Raw genomic sequence first — 16,287 nt, 5'->3', positions numbered from 1 at the left:
CTCTACATCCATTCGTGAATATGAGGGCTCATCACAGGTTCCTTAGGGTTGCCTTTCAGCATGGGTTCTGACTCAGCTCCATGTGCAATCTTCCTGTGATCTCCTCAGCCTGTGGCCTTCACCACCACCACCACTACTACTACTACTACTACTACTACTACTACTACTACTACTTCTTTTGAAATTTCAGATTAATTTTAATATTTTACACAGAGCCTGAATCACAAAAAGCCAGTTTAGAAATGGTGACATGCAGAAACAACACTATCCAGAAACCAGGTGCTTCATGTGAGAAAAAGCTAGGGAAGAGGAACCTATCACACATGATAGAGAAAGGACCCGCAGAATCATGGTGTAACCATGGGAGGTGCCAGAAATCCCTCACCCCAAAGTGGAGGCATTGTAAATTGTTTAATTGGATTGGACTAATTTGACTTTATGATCAGAGTAATAGCAATTTTGTTTGGACATGATTCCAATTGAGATGCCTTTCCAAATATGTCCAGAAAATAGTTTTGAGACCAGCTCTTCCAGGATTGCTGTTATCCACCAAAGAAGAAGTAAAATTAAGAGACAGCTTACGTGTTACACTAGGAAAGCCACAGTTCTGTGTTTTCTAGGGAGATTTTTGTCATATTTCTCTAGACAATTATATTATAGGCCTGCAGAGACAGAGCTTAAAGATGTCTTTCCTTAAAACGTGCAACTCTTTAGGCTATTACCTGCACCACATCATCCTTTGCCTCATCCATCTGGATAAGTGCCTCTGCATACTTAGATTCAGAAGTAGTGTGAAGTTGGGTCATGGAAAGGCTGTGAAAGAAGGAAATTTTAGCATTCTAGTGAGGTTTCTTGTAGATACAGAAGAGAGACTTCAGCTCCAACAGTTTTACTCAATCCAGAGGACTGTGTTCTGTATGGTACATTGAGGATATTTTTTTCTAACAATGTTTGCATCTTTAACTTATATCCTCCTAAAATGAGTCCTTTTTAAATAGGTAATCATGATTAATTTTAGTTTTCCATTTGTTCTGAGTTTAATGAGTTCTAGTGATACAACTTACATATAGAATGTCAACTAGAGATTTTAAAAATTACTTATTTGTATACATATTATAAAAGAAGACATGAGTTTTAACTTGATATTTTATAAACTTTTATTTTATTTTATTTTCATGTGGTGCTGAGGATAAAACCCAGGACCTCACACATGCTAGGCAAGTGCTTCACCACTCAGCCATATCTCCATCTGTAATTTAGCATTTTTTATTTATAAACTTGCTTCTGTAATATTAAAAAATAAAATAGAACTAGTATTGATGTGAATTCTATAATTTGAGTAATTATAAGTTTTTTAAATTTTTAGAATGAAATAATATTCTATGTTCAAAACTTCATTTCATAGAGGGCAATATCACAATTCCATAAACTACTTATATTTCTCATAAAGTCTTTGGATCCAATTTAAATCAAAAGATTAAACATTTCCTGATCCTGTACTCTTTCAGTTAGAAAATGACAAATGAGAGGATCATGATAAAAGGGTTTGGAAGAACACTGAATTTTTTTGAAAATCAAATGAATGTACTAGTAATTTCCCATTCCTGGATTAAAAATACACAGGAATATAATTTCCAAGTTTAGAGGAGGAATATTTGGGTTCATTCGTTCTTTATGTATTAGTTTCATGTGTGTATATATATCTGACTATATACATACATATATGCCCTTTCCCATTTCTGTCACAATGGAAATGTCTGAATTTAGTTTTTCTTAAAGGAACATTAGGTCAGTGGAATCTTATCCTGCCCTTATCACTGTACTTAAATTTCTGATGTTTTCACAAACTAAGTTGTTTTTTAGGTTTTTTGTTTGTTTGTTTTTTGTCTTTAGCATGAACAAATAATTATGAACACAGAAAAGCCAAAGTTTTGAGGAAGAAAAGCAGGACTTGAATTTTATATAACTACATCAATCAGAGAGACAAACTGCCCTCTAGGACTCCTTGGGTTTCCTAGTAATGACAGCTTGACATCTGTGATGAAGCACCTCTCTGGCTTCCTATTTCTTTACTTCAAGATTAAACAGATCTTAACTTTATGATCCATATAAATTTATTGATCATCAACTATGTGAAAAATCTAAGGCTAGACTCTGGAATGAGGAGTTCTTTAAGCCACTGTGCATTTTCTAGCTTGCATGGTAATTGCTCTCTAATTTAGAAACTGTATGTTTACCAAGAGTTTCTAAAAAAATATTCTATAATTAGAGGCATATAACTCATATAAGCATATATTACATTAATACATTTGAATAAATGAAGCACATGAGATCACAAAACAAAACATAGAACTAAAACTCCTCAAACAGATATAAAAAAGTGCTGCAATTACAAAGCAAAATAACTGTCTTTTAGGTCCAAAGCGTGTGTTTTCAAAGTCCTATAGCTAATAAATGTCTATACCTTCTTAATACCAAATTTATTGCTGTGCATGCATTATCATAATTTGTTTGAAGGATCATGTGTTGATATAGTGTTTCATTTCAAAAAACTCTCTTAAAAGAACTAAGAATTTTTCTTGTAACATCCATCACTAATTGTATTAGTACCAATGTTATATGGTGAATTTTGAGCCTATAGGAGGGGTTTACTTAAAATTTAAAAATTCTGTGTCACTGAAAATGTAGGAGATATATTATATTAAAGCTGACCATATTGTCTACGAAATAGAAATCTGTCAAAGGAAATATATCCAGGTATTTGGTCATTTTGAGGTACTGATCTGTGTGTAATAGGTAAAATTTAATTGTATTTGCAGATTTATGAAACTGTGCTTCAAAATAAATGTGCTTTGAGAAATAATATTAGTGTATTTAGCCTCTACATCTATGTCTAGAAAATTTACATAATATCATAAAAATTATATGATTTGTGTAGAAATCCTATTCACTGTATAGTATTTTGAGGAGATTCATGCATTTGGTATTTTTGCTTCAAATATGTTTAGTCAAAGATAAACAGAACTTGGTTATAAAGCTTTTTGTTTTATATTATATCATCAATTTATGGTGATATTATTATTCTCTTTCAAGCACAACTATATATAAAAATATAGTAATTCTGTTTCTTGGTGTCATGTTATCTTCCAAAATTCTTATCCTTTGTGAAAAAAAAGATAATTTTGTAGTGCAGAATTACATCCTAATAAAGCCTATTTTATTTCCTCCAATTTTAATCATGGATCTAAATTTATATTAAAATGTATTGAAAATTTTTGACTGTGTATTATAAGCCCTTAAACTAAGCTAACTATTTTACTTAGAGATCTGGATCTTCAAATATGCAAGTCTATTTTACCAACAATGAATTAAAGTAACAGTAAAAGAAAAGCATAAAATGAGATAAACATCCACAATGAAAAGAGGAGGTAATCTCCAGTGACAAAAAGACTTCAAAGAACTTCTGGAAAACAAAAAGTCTGGAAGTAGATGAAGGATGCATTTGAGTTCTAATTAGAACTTCCCAGGAGGTGGATTAAATGACTAGGCATCTTGAAAGTCCATAAGTTAGTGTGCTTCAGATCAGCACAATGGAAATAAAGGGAAGGAAGCACATTTGGGCACACAGAATCTGGGGTTGCATTCTAATCTCAAAGGAGGCTTCTGCTTACTCAAAGTGAAATTATTGATCTGTCTTGCACTCTCATATTTTTCCTACTTGAGACATGGAGTGTGATTTACATGAGTCTCAGTCTTGAGTTTAGGAAGCTTTAAATGGTAATAGCCAGAAAAATGATCTTCTACTAATGAAAATATTTTGAAAAGACCACTTTCAGCAATTGTCTGGGAAATGAATTCGTCAGTTTGAATGGTGCCATAAAGCATAGTTCCCTATAGTGACACCACAAAAACTCACTTTTCAGTCTAAGTTCTGAACTTAGCTTATGGTACTTGCAAGACTCAATTCCTGAAGAAAACTTATAAAAATGGAAAACAGTGCAATTAATTACAGTTTTGACAGCTGTGTAGACTGAATGTCAAATTAATAGTCATCTTGTGTCTCTTCTGCTGTTCAATTTAGATCCACTAAACATACTTCTTTTGGTCTCTATACTCATCCCCAAATCATTTGAGTCTCCTCACTATAATTGCTCAAGAGAAAACTACTGCACTGATCCTTTTACAATTCTTGTATGGAAAGTGAATACTAAAAAGTAGAGAATTTGATTATCTGTTTTCAAATTGAATCATCTGATTTTTATCTTCAAATATACAATAGACTTTTATATTTGGTCATTTATATTTGGATACAGTAAATACCATGGTCATAGACCAATAGTTCCTGGATCTATATAGTGTGTCTCTTTGTAGCACAACCTGATATAATGATGTGAAATTTAAGAAGTGTTAGCAACATCATCAGGTGTTCCAGAATTCTACCAGGCCAGCAGCTTTTTTTTTATAATGATAATACAGTGGACCCCATGGTCATAGACCAATAGTAATATCTTTATTTTTGTTATGTGTAATCTGATTCAATTTTAGGCATGATGTATTGACACTTTATTAGTGGTACTTGCTTAGCATTTATTGTCTGTAAAAGCAAAATTCAAAAAAAAATGTTTGGGTTTTTCTGGTTAAATTTTTCTGGATTAAAAGACGTTAACTTATTAATTTATTATGAGAAAAAGATGAAAAGAACATTGCTGTAACAAGAACCTAGAGATAGATCTCTCCTCCTAGCTGGCTAGATATTTGGAAGAAGCATTTGATACATAAAATATGGTGACTGAAAACCACTATAGTACTCAGTCCTCATTCATCCTGTGTAGCATCAGAGGCTGGATTAAAAACAACTAGCCAAGTCCAGTTGTCAACTTGGTTGTCTTGTACAATGTCCATGATGTATGTGCTTTGGTATGTGATAGCATGAAATCCCATAATATTTACACTACATTGTCTCTCTCAGAGATCCATCCTTATTACTGTAACCCCCAAATTTTATAGTCTTCAAAAGTTCCTTCTAAATCCATGACCAAGTCTTGGTTTCTTCCTATTATTTTATGTACCTTCTCATGTACCCTCTTATCTGAGGTAACTTCTTTTTCCACGTGAAATTAAGGCTGAAGTGTGCTGCCAAGTATTCTGCTCTTTAGAAAGGGTTTTTTTTTTATTTTTTTATTTTTCAAGGGTAGTCCCGAAAGATACTGTACAATGGTGTTATTTTATTTCACTTTACTTCTAAATGAAGAATACTCGTATTTATTTCTAGTAATATTTTGATAGAGGTTGGCCAATTTCCTCTTCTATCTGATTCGCAAAAGGAACCTTTTCCCAAAGAAGGAAATGAATAGGTGTTGTATCACACTTTTTCTCTGAATTTGGTTGGGGTTTTCTGAGAAAGAGTATAACTTCAGTGATTATCTTCTTGGTTAGTTATTTGCTTAGTTATTGGTCACACTCTACAAGTGTGACCTCAGGTGAAATGCGAAGAAAGACAGAGAGTAAAATAAGTAGAAGTTATCAATTGATTATACTTTTGTAACTGAAGTAAGGTTTGTGAAGTACTATATTGCAAATCTCTCTGTCTTACATTTAAAATCAAAATATAAAATTCATTTTTATGTTTTATGTATCACCAATAAGCTTCTAAAAATAAAATTTACATCTATTATTTTTCTAATCCTCTTCATGATTTCTCTATTTTCTTGATTATATGAAGTTTTTATAACTGATACTAACTTGATAATTTGTGTCATTTCCTGGTTTACACTTATTGATTTTTGTCTCTTTTTAGGTATAATTGGGCTCCAGTGACTAAGGGAAGTCTGCTCCTTAGTCAGACTTCCGATCTGCTCCTCCCAGCCCTGCTTCAGACTCTCAGCTTCCCCGACCCTATGAGGGGAAATTTGTAAATTCTTCCAGAAGCTGTTTTGCTGTCTACTTCTCAGGACTAAAAATCAATATCAAAACTTATAAAAAAAGATACTTTAAGGGCTGGGGATATGGCTCAAGTAGTAGCATGCTTGCATAGCATGCAAAAAGCACTGGGTTTAATTCTCAGCACCATGAAAAATCCAAAAAATAAAGATATTGTGTCCACCTAAAACTAAAAATGAATTTTTTTTAAAGAAAAGATACTTTAAAAAGCAAAATGTAGAGGGAGAAAGTAGCAACAATTTTTTTTAGTAATTAGGCTTTTTAAATTTTTTTTAACATTTGTCTGTTTTCAATGTTGTTCACCCATTAACACTTCAAAAAAATAACAGTTTCTTTTCTGAGTTCAGTTGACCAAGGAATAGCCACACCCTTGGAACAAAACACACACACACACACACACACACACAAACACACACACACACACGCATACACACACACACAAAGAAAAACAGAATTATCTTTAACCTAACTTTTTATATGATGTCTCAGATCCCCTTAAATTTGCACATTAGCTTCTTTGTTCAGTTGAATTGAAACTGCTTTTTTTAGTTGGAAAGAGTGTGACTATTGAACTTGAAACCTTTTATTCTGGGCATCTTGGTGGTTTCTGGTGAGGTTAAGTGGGTGAGAGGGTGAAGGGAAAATGGGGGATTTTTTCCTATCATAACATAAAGTTTTCCCTACAGTCTGCTCTCAGGTGCCAGAACTCAAGTATTTTTTACAGTGGTATACTCTGATTATTTTTACTTCCCCTTTACCCATTACTTTTAACAGCATTTTATCAAACTACACTTATTAAGAACCATTTTTAAAATAACATTATAGTTCGCCTAACCAGTCTGTACTTATTGCTTGTGGTTTCACTCACCTGCTATGCCTGTTTTTGGTGTCTGAAAAACAGATATATTATGTTATATATTTTATCCATTTTCCTACAGGTATATACTGAAAAGAAAATTAGGTCTGGAAATATTCCATTTTGATTGAATGCTATAATCAAGAGAATAAAATTTAAATATGCTAAATATATCTCCAGATTTTCTCAAGTAACTATGCTTAAAACAAAGAAAATATCCTAAAATGAAAACCATGGTCAGCTTCAAAAAATCAAGAATAAAACCCAAGTATTTATTATTAATGATGGATTATAGATGATAAATACAGAATAGCCTCAAGATTTAAAGGAAAAATAGTATTCAACCTGGTATTCTAAAATGAAGCAGATTATCCATCAATCATAAATAAAAATAGATTTTCATAAATAATAAAAATCTAAAAAGCAATTTTCCATACCTCATTTCAAAGAGAGTTACTCAATATAGAAGAAAAATGTAACAAAAAAAGAGAGCAGAGTTTGTAAACAGAAACAGTAACTCTAACTGAAGAGCTCAAGAAAGTTATGGTGATTCTGCAGTAGACCTTCAAAATAGTTTTGTTAGTATACCTCAGCCCTATCTTTAAAATGATGGCTTAATAGAAATATTAGCTATTGACTAGTCAAGTGATTTAATGTAGCAAAAGTTAGAAGATTCTAGTGATCTATTTTCTCACCACAAAAAATGAATATTAGAAAATACAGGAAAAACAAAGTGATGAAAAAAGAAAGTAAAAATGCACTATACACAAATAATGGAAAGCCAAGTTCTGTATATGAAATAGAGTAAAATGTACAATTTTTGTAAAATTTAATGGGATAAAAGAAAGTAGTATTGATTGTTCTTGATGGTAAGAACATACCCCCATGAGCAGCATTCATGTCCTGATATTGGAAGTCAGAAAGGCTAATAAATTAGAGGAAAAAATCATTCTTACTTCTGGTGTGTGTTTTGTGATGAAAAGTTTCTTAAAGTCAAATTTGTGAAAATGTTTATGGGTTTTTAACCTTCATAAATTTTCTGTAGACAAAGAATGCAACACATAATTATTTTTAAAAGAGAATTACTAACTGAGGAAGCATGAACACAGGGACTTGTAAATATTAAAAAAATATAGTGGGGTGTGGTGGCCTGTACAGATGCTGATACTCAGAAATAATAAAGTGCCCAAGCAAGAAATCACAGAACACATACCATATATGATAATCAATTAAACGCTAAATCCTTTTAATATTTGACTGATTAGGCCTGAAGAAAAAGAAGTGGCCCCATAAGTTAAATTGGTTTTCCTCCCTCTCTCATTGCAATTAGAAAAAATAATGGGAACACCTAAAACATTGTGTAGCATCTTTTATTTATATTTCAAGATTATGATCAATATAATCAGACAACTAGTAGTAGGCATGGCTAAATTTAGTTACCTTTTAAAACTTTACATAGGGGCAAATAGAGTGTAGGCTGATGATCTGGGTGTAAATTTTAGAAACTACTGTTTTATATAGCACTGGGGATTGAACTCAGGGTGCTCTATCACTCATATATATACAAAATTCTTTGATATTTTATTTTGAGACCTGGTCTCATTTAGTTACCAAGGCTGGCCTTGAAGTTGTGATCCTTCTGCCTCAACCTCTATGATATTTGAAATTACAGGTATGTACCACCACATCAGGCATGGACACTAATTTTTTTTTACATGCATCTAATAATCAAAACTATTTTAAATATTTTGCCTTTTCTTTGATATAAAATATTCAATACTATCTTACCAAATTGGTTTTGATCCTAATATTCTTTTCTTGAAAAGGCCAATATTCATGGTAAGTAGTTATACTTTTTTTTCTTACCTTAACAAGATTTACTCATTCGTTCTATCCTGAGTTAGCAAGTCAATTTTATCCATGTTTGAGAAAAACAAATTGCTATAAATATTTCTGGTCACGGTTTTAAGAGAAGTACCTTCCTCTTAGTCATAATCAAAAAAAAAAAAAAAAGATAGGAGAAAATTTAGTAAAGTCAAAAGCTAAGATCCAACAGTTGGCCAGTTCTTGTTTCAACCAGATGTTTATGATTTGATTGTTTCTTTTTAAAATTTCTTCTTCTGATTACTCTGATGGCCTTTTATATGATATTTAATAGTCAGTTTCATTTAAAAGCACTAGCTTATGTGAAAAGTGGATACTAAGGGAAATAAATATCTGGAACAAATTCATAGTACTCAATATGTTTCTCATGATTATATACAATTTCCTCCCACCATTCTGGGATTGCAATTTATAGAGCTTTAAATAATTACCATTTCTCACTCTATTTCACTATTAGCACATGCAGAAATAATTTCTGAACAAATTTATATTAAATAAGTAGCAATTTAGAGAAAACCAAATATAATTTTCACTTGTGATATTAAAACAATATATGTGGAAGTTTGCCAAAGAATACTTGGCATATTCAAAGAATAAAATGAAGAAATTTACCAGAATTGTTGCTTTTCTTTATGTGATAGGGCACAGTTTATTGACATGTTGTTTCAAAAAGTCATTAACATTTTCCTTATGAAAAAATAGTTGTTATTCCTTAACATAAATTTTACTTGATTTTTAAAATTTTTACCCATTTATCATGCACACTTTGAAGTTATTTGCTGGGGGAAAACACAGTGAGATACTGATCAATCAGTTGTATTTTCAACTAGTGTTGTAAAATGCATCTCTTCTGACACATTTGCTTGTTTTCATTTTATATAATAGCATCATGCACTATCAGCATGAGAAGAATTTGGTCATTAATTTTTGTATCAATAGTGGGTTAGGTACATTGCAAAGATGTTGAGAAAATTACATCTATAATGGAGGAATCTCCCAATCTTTGTTTTTGTATTTCCTGTGGTGCTTCTGCTCTTCATATTACTATGTTAACTTTAATTTGCATTGTCTGTACAGTTTCTTAAAACATAAGACATTTAGAATTGAGGAAATCATATATAGTAAGTTTATTTCATAAACTGATATAAGACTCAATGAAAGACTTCAGCATTATTAATGTACATTTTATCAAAATTCCATTATATCACAATGGTACATACAGTATTAAAATTTTATATAGCTAAAGGATTTTTAATAATGAATGATAGGCGCCCTAAGCAAGAATGTAGTTCCAATTATTCATTTACTGAGCTTCATTCATTCATAATATAATTGTCGTCAAAAACCACATATCAGAGTGTGTGTTTTGAAAAAATTTTTTGGTGAATTACTAACAATGTAGCATGAAATTTTTATTTATTAGTGGTTCATCATACCCACATCTTACTCACATAGTAAGATTGTTATAATGTTCAATAAGTTGTAGCTAAAATCATGAAATACCACATACCATAGTGTACAGATTATATAAATGTTCTTATTATTTCTTCATCCGTTTCACAAATATTTATCAGCTACTTACTATATGCTAATTAGAAATAAATTCATCATAATTATCTCAGATTATTATTTTTTTTAATCTCAGATTATTTTTATAAAACTGCAAGACCTCATTTGAAAAGAGCAATATAGATTTCAGAAGTAACTACGGTTTCTCTAGTGAATAATGTGTATAGAAATCTCCTAAGGTCTTGGGGTATGCAAATATATTTGAGATGCATCAGATAGTACATATGAAAAAAAATACTACTTATATGTTATTTAAATAAAGTGAAATATCATACCAAAGGTTAAAAAATTAACTTTTGTGGAAAAAAAGCAAAAGGGTGCACTAGTATTCGAAATAAGGTAATAATAATTTTCACTATAATTAGTTGTTTCTGAGTCTCATTTCACTCTTTAATTATCTATCCATTGTGTTAAGAACCCCTATAGGTGTTAAACTATATAAAGTATATATATATATATATTGTGGTGTGAGGTGTTATTAGAAAATATTAGCATTTGGTGAATAATGCCATCAATTTTCCGTTTTGTAGTATTAAAGAACTATTTCAGATTAAACTATTTCAGTATTAAAGAACTATCCATTTGCAATGGATAGTTCTGTTTAAAGTAATAATAGTTTTTCAATGTAGAAATTATTTAGAAAATTTTAGGTGTTCTCCAAAAGTCTGTAACAACCATATTTGATGAACTTTGTGTCATAATGTATAAGAAAAGTTGCTTCCCTACCCCAAACCAGATATCATTGGAATAACCTTGTGTAGTATCAGCACATGCAAGTTTAGATGAGGACTGTTGCTTCTTTTCTCCTTTTACTTCCAACCTACAACGTGGCTTATTTTTCATAAGCAAATTTCTATGCTTGTTCAACCTCTTACACATCTCAGAATTCACTAGGAGGGATCCCTGACAAAATAGAAACAAGCATATCTGAGATAGTGTATAGATTAATATATGAAGAAGTTCAAGAAAATATTGATCTGGCCATGAGATGGTGTGTTAACTATACAGAAAGCTAAAAATTTAAATTGAAAGAAAAATAATACTTCTGAGAATTACTATGAATCATGCAGTCTTTGGAAGCAGATATTTAAAGTAGGAAGCTCTTGAGACTGATGTCCACTGCATCTTTTATATGAATATTTGCTCTGGTTTTGAGGGCCACCAGATTTTAGGCAGTAAACTTTTGGCTTGATATAGCATAATCAGAAAGCCCAGCATTCTCTTGTTATACATAGGCATTGTTTACTAAACATTCATTGAGTTTTTGCACAGACTTTTCTCTTATTTTAATATAACTAGCCCATTAGTCTTGTCACATTCAAATTCATTCTTTTTCAAAAAGTAATTTAATTAAATTTCCTATTGTCTTTAATATAAAATATCACCCTAAAATAATTTCTGTACTCTAAAGCATTTTATTGTAGTATCTAGAATCTTTATAACTACTAAGAAATGACATTTTTCCATTGTCTCTCTCATATTACTTTCATTAGTATTTGAGTATGTCCCCCAAATGCTCATGTGTTTGGAACTTAGTTTTAAAGGGAGAGAGTTGGGAAATAGTGAAATGTTTAAGAAATGAGATCTACTAAATTGTGGTTAGATCATTGGGAGAGATGTTCTTGGAGAGGATTAATGTAACTTTCATGGGGGCACAACATAGTTCTTTTCAAGCCGGTTGTTACAAAAGAGCAAGTCTTTTTTCTGAATTTCTCTGACTTCCTGTCTCATTATGTTCTCTCTACCTCTCAAATGTGCCCTCACCATAATGCCAACTCATGTGTAATGCAGGTGAAGGAGCTGTCACAGAGCTGGTACAGTGCACTTAAATCTTCAGAACTAAGTGCTCAAAAATATTTTTATTTATTTATAAGTTGTAGTTGGACACAATATCTTTATTTTATTTATTTATTCATTTTCATGTGGTTCTAAGAATTGAACCCAGCTTCTTGCATGTGACAGGTGAGCACTCTACCACTGAGCCACAAACCCAGCCTCTCAGAAATTTTTTTATGCATTTATATCTCTTTTTATACATTGGCCCGTTTCTGGTATTTTTCTATAACATTATAAAACAGACTAAAACAACCTCTGTGTCTTATTTCTAAAGAAGAGAGATGAGGCTTTGCAATGTATTATCAAAAAATAGTGTGAAAGTTTTAAAATAAGAACTGTTATGCATTCACTGAGTGACCTTTAGTGAGTGATTAAATATCCTTGAGTCTAAGGCATCTTACTATTAGAGTGAGTAGAACATCTAAGATTATATTTTAAAAGCTCTGGAATAGTTTATATCGTAATGGCTTAGCATTTCTGATTCTTATTTGTTTTTATATTTCAAAGGTGATATCTTGTATTTCTTAGATTCCTCATGGTGCTTAAGTTAATGTTTTGCCATTTACTTTGGGACTCAAATATGTGGAATTTATTTTGTAAAACAAAAGCAAGAGTGGTTCCTTAGAATATAGCAAAGACTCTATGAGAGTATTTTTATTTTTAATGGAAAGAATTGTCTCATTGCTAATGATTATAGAGGGAATTTACATCTTGATGACACCCATTAATCAGAAATGGTCTGAATTGTCTACATCAAAACCATTAGAAAACCATGAATAAAAAGGCAGATTAAAAAAAAATAGTTTTTTTTCTAGCACCATTTTGAGTATTCTATTAGAGTACAAATTATAGTATTTTTTACCAGTGAAAGGACTCAAACACATGTAGCTGCATTTTAAGCCTCCTGTAATCACACAAGTCACCATCAATCAAAACACCATTGTAGGAAGAGAAATGTAGATAGTCACAGGCAGAAAAATCAAATAAAAAAGTGCAATTTGTCTTATGAAAAAAAAGAACTCATTATTTATGTCATACTTCTTTTGGCTCCCAGGTTCCATATCTTTGAGCTCAAGATATTCAACCAGGGGGCTGGTGATGTGGCTCAAGCAGGAGCGCGCTTGCCTGGCATGCGTGCAGCCCAGGTTTGATCCTCAGCACCACAAACAAACAAAGATGTTGTGTCCACCTATAACCAAAAAATAAATATTAAACCTCCCCCCACCTCTCTCTCAAAAAAAGATATTCAACCCAAAGAAAGTGGATTTGTTTATGCTAGATTAGTTAAGAACTGATATAATTAGAATGTAGAGTAAGCATATTTTGTTTTGGGGTTCAGTTGTTTCAAGTATGATGGCTTTCCCAGGAAAGCAATGCAGGGATTTTGTCCTCCACTTCACCCAAATTTTATGAAAATATTATTATTTGTTTAAATTAAAAGTGGAAGCCACAGGCAATATACAGCAGGTATTGAAATGTCATGATGAGACATCAAACTGCAGTTGTTTTTCTCATATTTTTGTGGAATTTGAATATTTGAAATATAAAAACTATATTCAAAAATAAACATTAATGCTTTTGTATTTTAAGGTAATTTTAAGGCTCATAGCCTAAGGTCATAATACACAGTGTAATTACCTCATACTTTTCTAATGTAATCCCAAGACAAAGGAGTTGGGATATATTTTTCATGAAAAAAAAATATTTTTACTAAGAGAAATTATGTTGTTCCATGTATCATACTTTTCTATGCAGTATGTTTGGCCTTAAAATTAATAGAAGTGAATGTTTGATGTGACTGCCAAAAGGTTTATATTATCTTGTCCTGGTGAATATTGTGGCAGAATATATGGAGGATTAAACAGAAGATTTCTGAAATTCTGTATTTTTTGGCTGCAAACTGTTGAAAGGTACATCATTGTTATTAATGAAAAAGACTGACTAAAAACAGCAATGTTCTTTAAGTGTACATACGTAATCAAATTCTTTGTTAAGCAAAAATGCCCTGTGCAGCCAGGCATGTCAGAAACACATTATACTTAGACTCTTGTAATCTCAGTTCTTTTTTTAACTCTAAATAGTAAATTTTTCTAGCTCAATAAATCTGTCTCTATTCCTTTTCTTGCTTTTAAAACTAGAGGAGCAATACTTGTCTTTTTTAACTTTCTGGATTATTTCCCAATTTGATTGCAATAAAATATGCAGAAAACTTTTGGAAAATATTACAAAGCATACAAATGGAAGTGAATAATCTTTGCTTACTTTGTAACACTTTTATTTCTTTCAAATGCTGTTGTAGCTCAAAGTGGGTAACTTATCTTTCTTCAATTACCTTTAACTGATTATATGTTCATTTTCCCCCTAGCATTTGGAAATCACACTTCATCCACTATTGGTCTCTTACTTAAGTCTTTACAATTTTTTATTTCTATATTATTGTGTTGATACAATTGATTTTTCTTCTCATTTAGTGTAGTTTCATGTATAATTAAATTGGTATAAATATGTCTATATTGGAGAGTGTACAATGTCCCCAGACCTTTTTCTTAGGCATATGTTGCTGTAAACTCAATTCTTCAAGAATTATATGTAATGTTAATAAAATTGTGAATGATATTCAATATGATCTTTGTATGGATTCTGTGTATAAGAAGCTTTTACCCTATTGTACCTGAAAAGCCAACATCTTATGATAAGAAACTTAATCTTTACATACAACCTTCTCAGTTTACCTCTTACTACTTGGTCCTCAGAAAATGAGACTATAAAACATAGCTCATTGATTATTTTGTCATAAGTATAAGACCTCACTCAACCTTAACTCCACATCCATTTCTCTAATTCCTGCCCTGAAATAACACTACCCATAGAATAACAAGGATGTCAGAATTTACTAATGTACATGAAAATACTGATCATTGACCTCATTCACAGAAAAATGAAATGTCTTCAATGAGGATGAAGTCTAGAAGGCCATTATGCACACAAGAAAAACAAAACTCTTCTATCCTGTAAGAGCTACCTTTAAGTTTGTGGATATTCAGTCTATTAAAATCACTAGGAAATGTTAAATTGTTAAAAAATAAAAATTTTAACATTTATAAATCAAGATATGAAACTCTGGGGCTTATTTTCCTATATCTATATCCTTCTTAAAACTCTTAATTTCACCATAAATACAAACAGAAAAAAATAATAATCTGACTTATGCAAATTTTATTCCACATTGAGTTTAATTAAAATGTGTAAAAGTATTAACAGATGCTAGAGTATTATTCACTCAAGTGTTTGAGTGAATAATACTCTAAAAAATTTTTTTTTTTAAATTAAAAAAAAAATAAAAAGATTTGCCACATTCTTTACATTTGTAGGGCTTCTCTCCACTGTGACTTCTGCTATGGCAAATAAGGTTTGATTTGTCACCAAAAGCTTTACCACATTCTGTACATTTGTAGGGCTTCTCTCCACTGTGAGTTTTGTTGTGACAACTAAGGTCTGATTTTCAACCAAAAGCTTTGCCACAATCATTACATTCGTAAGGACTTTCTTCAGTAAGAGTTCTTCTGTGGCAAATAAGGTTTGATTTGTAACCAAAAGCTTTGCCACATTCTGTACATTCGTAGGGCTTCTCTCGAGTGTGAGTTCTCCTGTGGCAAATAAGATGTGATTTTCGACCAAAGGCTTTCCCACAATCTTTACATTTGTAGGGCTTCTCTCCAGTGTGAGTTCTCTTGTGGCAAATAAGATGTGATTTTCGACCAAAGGCTTTCCCACAATCTTTACATTTGTAGGGCTTCGCTCCAGTGTGAGTTATCTTGTGGCAAATAAGATGTGATTTTCGACCAAAGGCTTTCCCACAATCTTTACATTTGTAGGGCTTCTCTCCAGTGTGAGTTCTCCTGTGGCAAATAAGGTCTGATGTTCGACCAAAGGCTTTGCCACAATCTTTACATTTGTAGGGCTTCTCTCCAGTGTGAGTTCTCTTGTGGCAAATAAGGACTGATTTTTGACCAAAAGCTTTGCCACATTCTGTACATGTATAGGGTTTCTCTCCAGTGTGAGTTCTCATGTGGCAAATAAGGACTGATGTTCGACCAAAGGCTTTGCCACAATCTTTACATTTGTAGGGCTTCTCTCCAGTGTGAGTTCTCTTGTGGCAAATAAGGACTGATTTTTGACCAAAAGCTTTGCCACATTTTTTT

At 31.7% G+C, this 16,287-nt stretch overlaps 1 protein-coding gene across 1 annotated transcript in view; it reads right to left on the bottom strand.

Annotated features, from left to right (window-relative positions):
* Positions 1 to 16,287, bottom strand: part of LOC144371462 (uncharacterized) — a 431,923-nt gene that overhangs the window by 415,004 nt on the left and 632 nt on the right. The window contains 1 exon segment of the mRNA XM_078033773.1: positions 15,509 to 16,286. Coding sequence (XP_077889899.1) covers positions 15,509 to 16,286 — 778 coding nt within the window.

This window comes from Ictidomys tridecemlineatus, chromosome 16, assembly GCF_052094955.1.
Source record: "Ictidomys tridecemlineatus isolate mIctTri1 chromosome 16, mIctTri1.hap1, whole genome shotgun sequence".
Taxonomy (NCBI): Eukaryota; Metazoa; Chordata; class Mammalia; order Rodentia; family Sciuridae; genus Ictidomys; species Ictidomys tridecemlineatus.
This window is presented reverse-complemented; position numbering and strand designations above follow the sequence as displayed.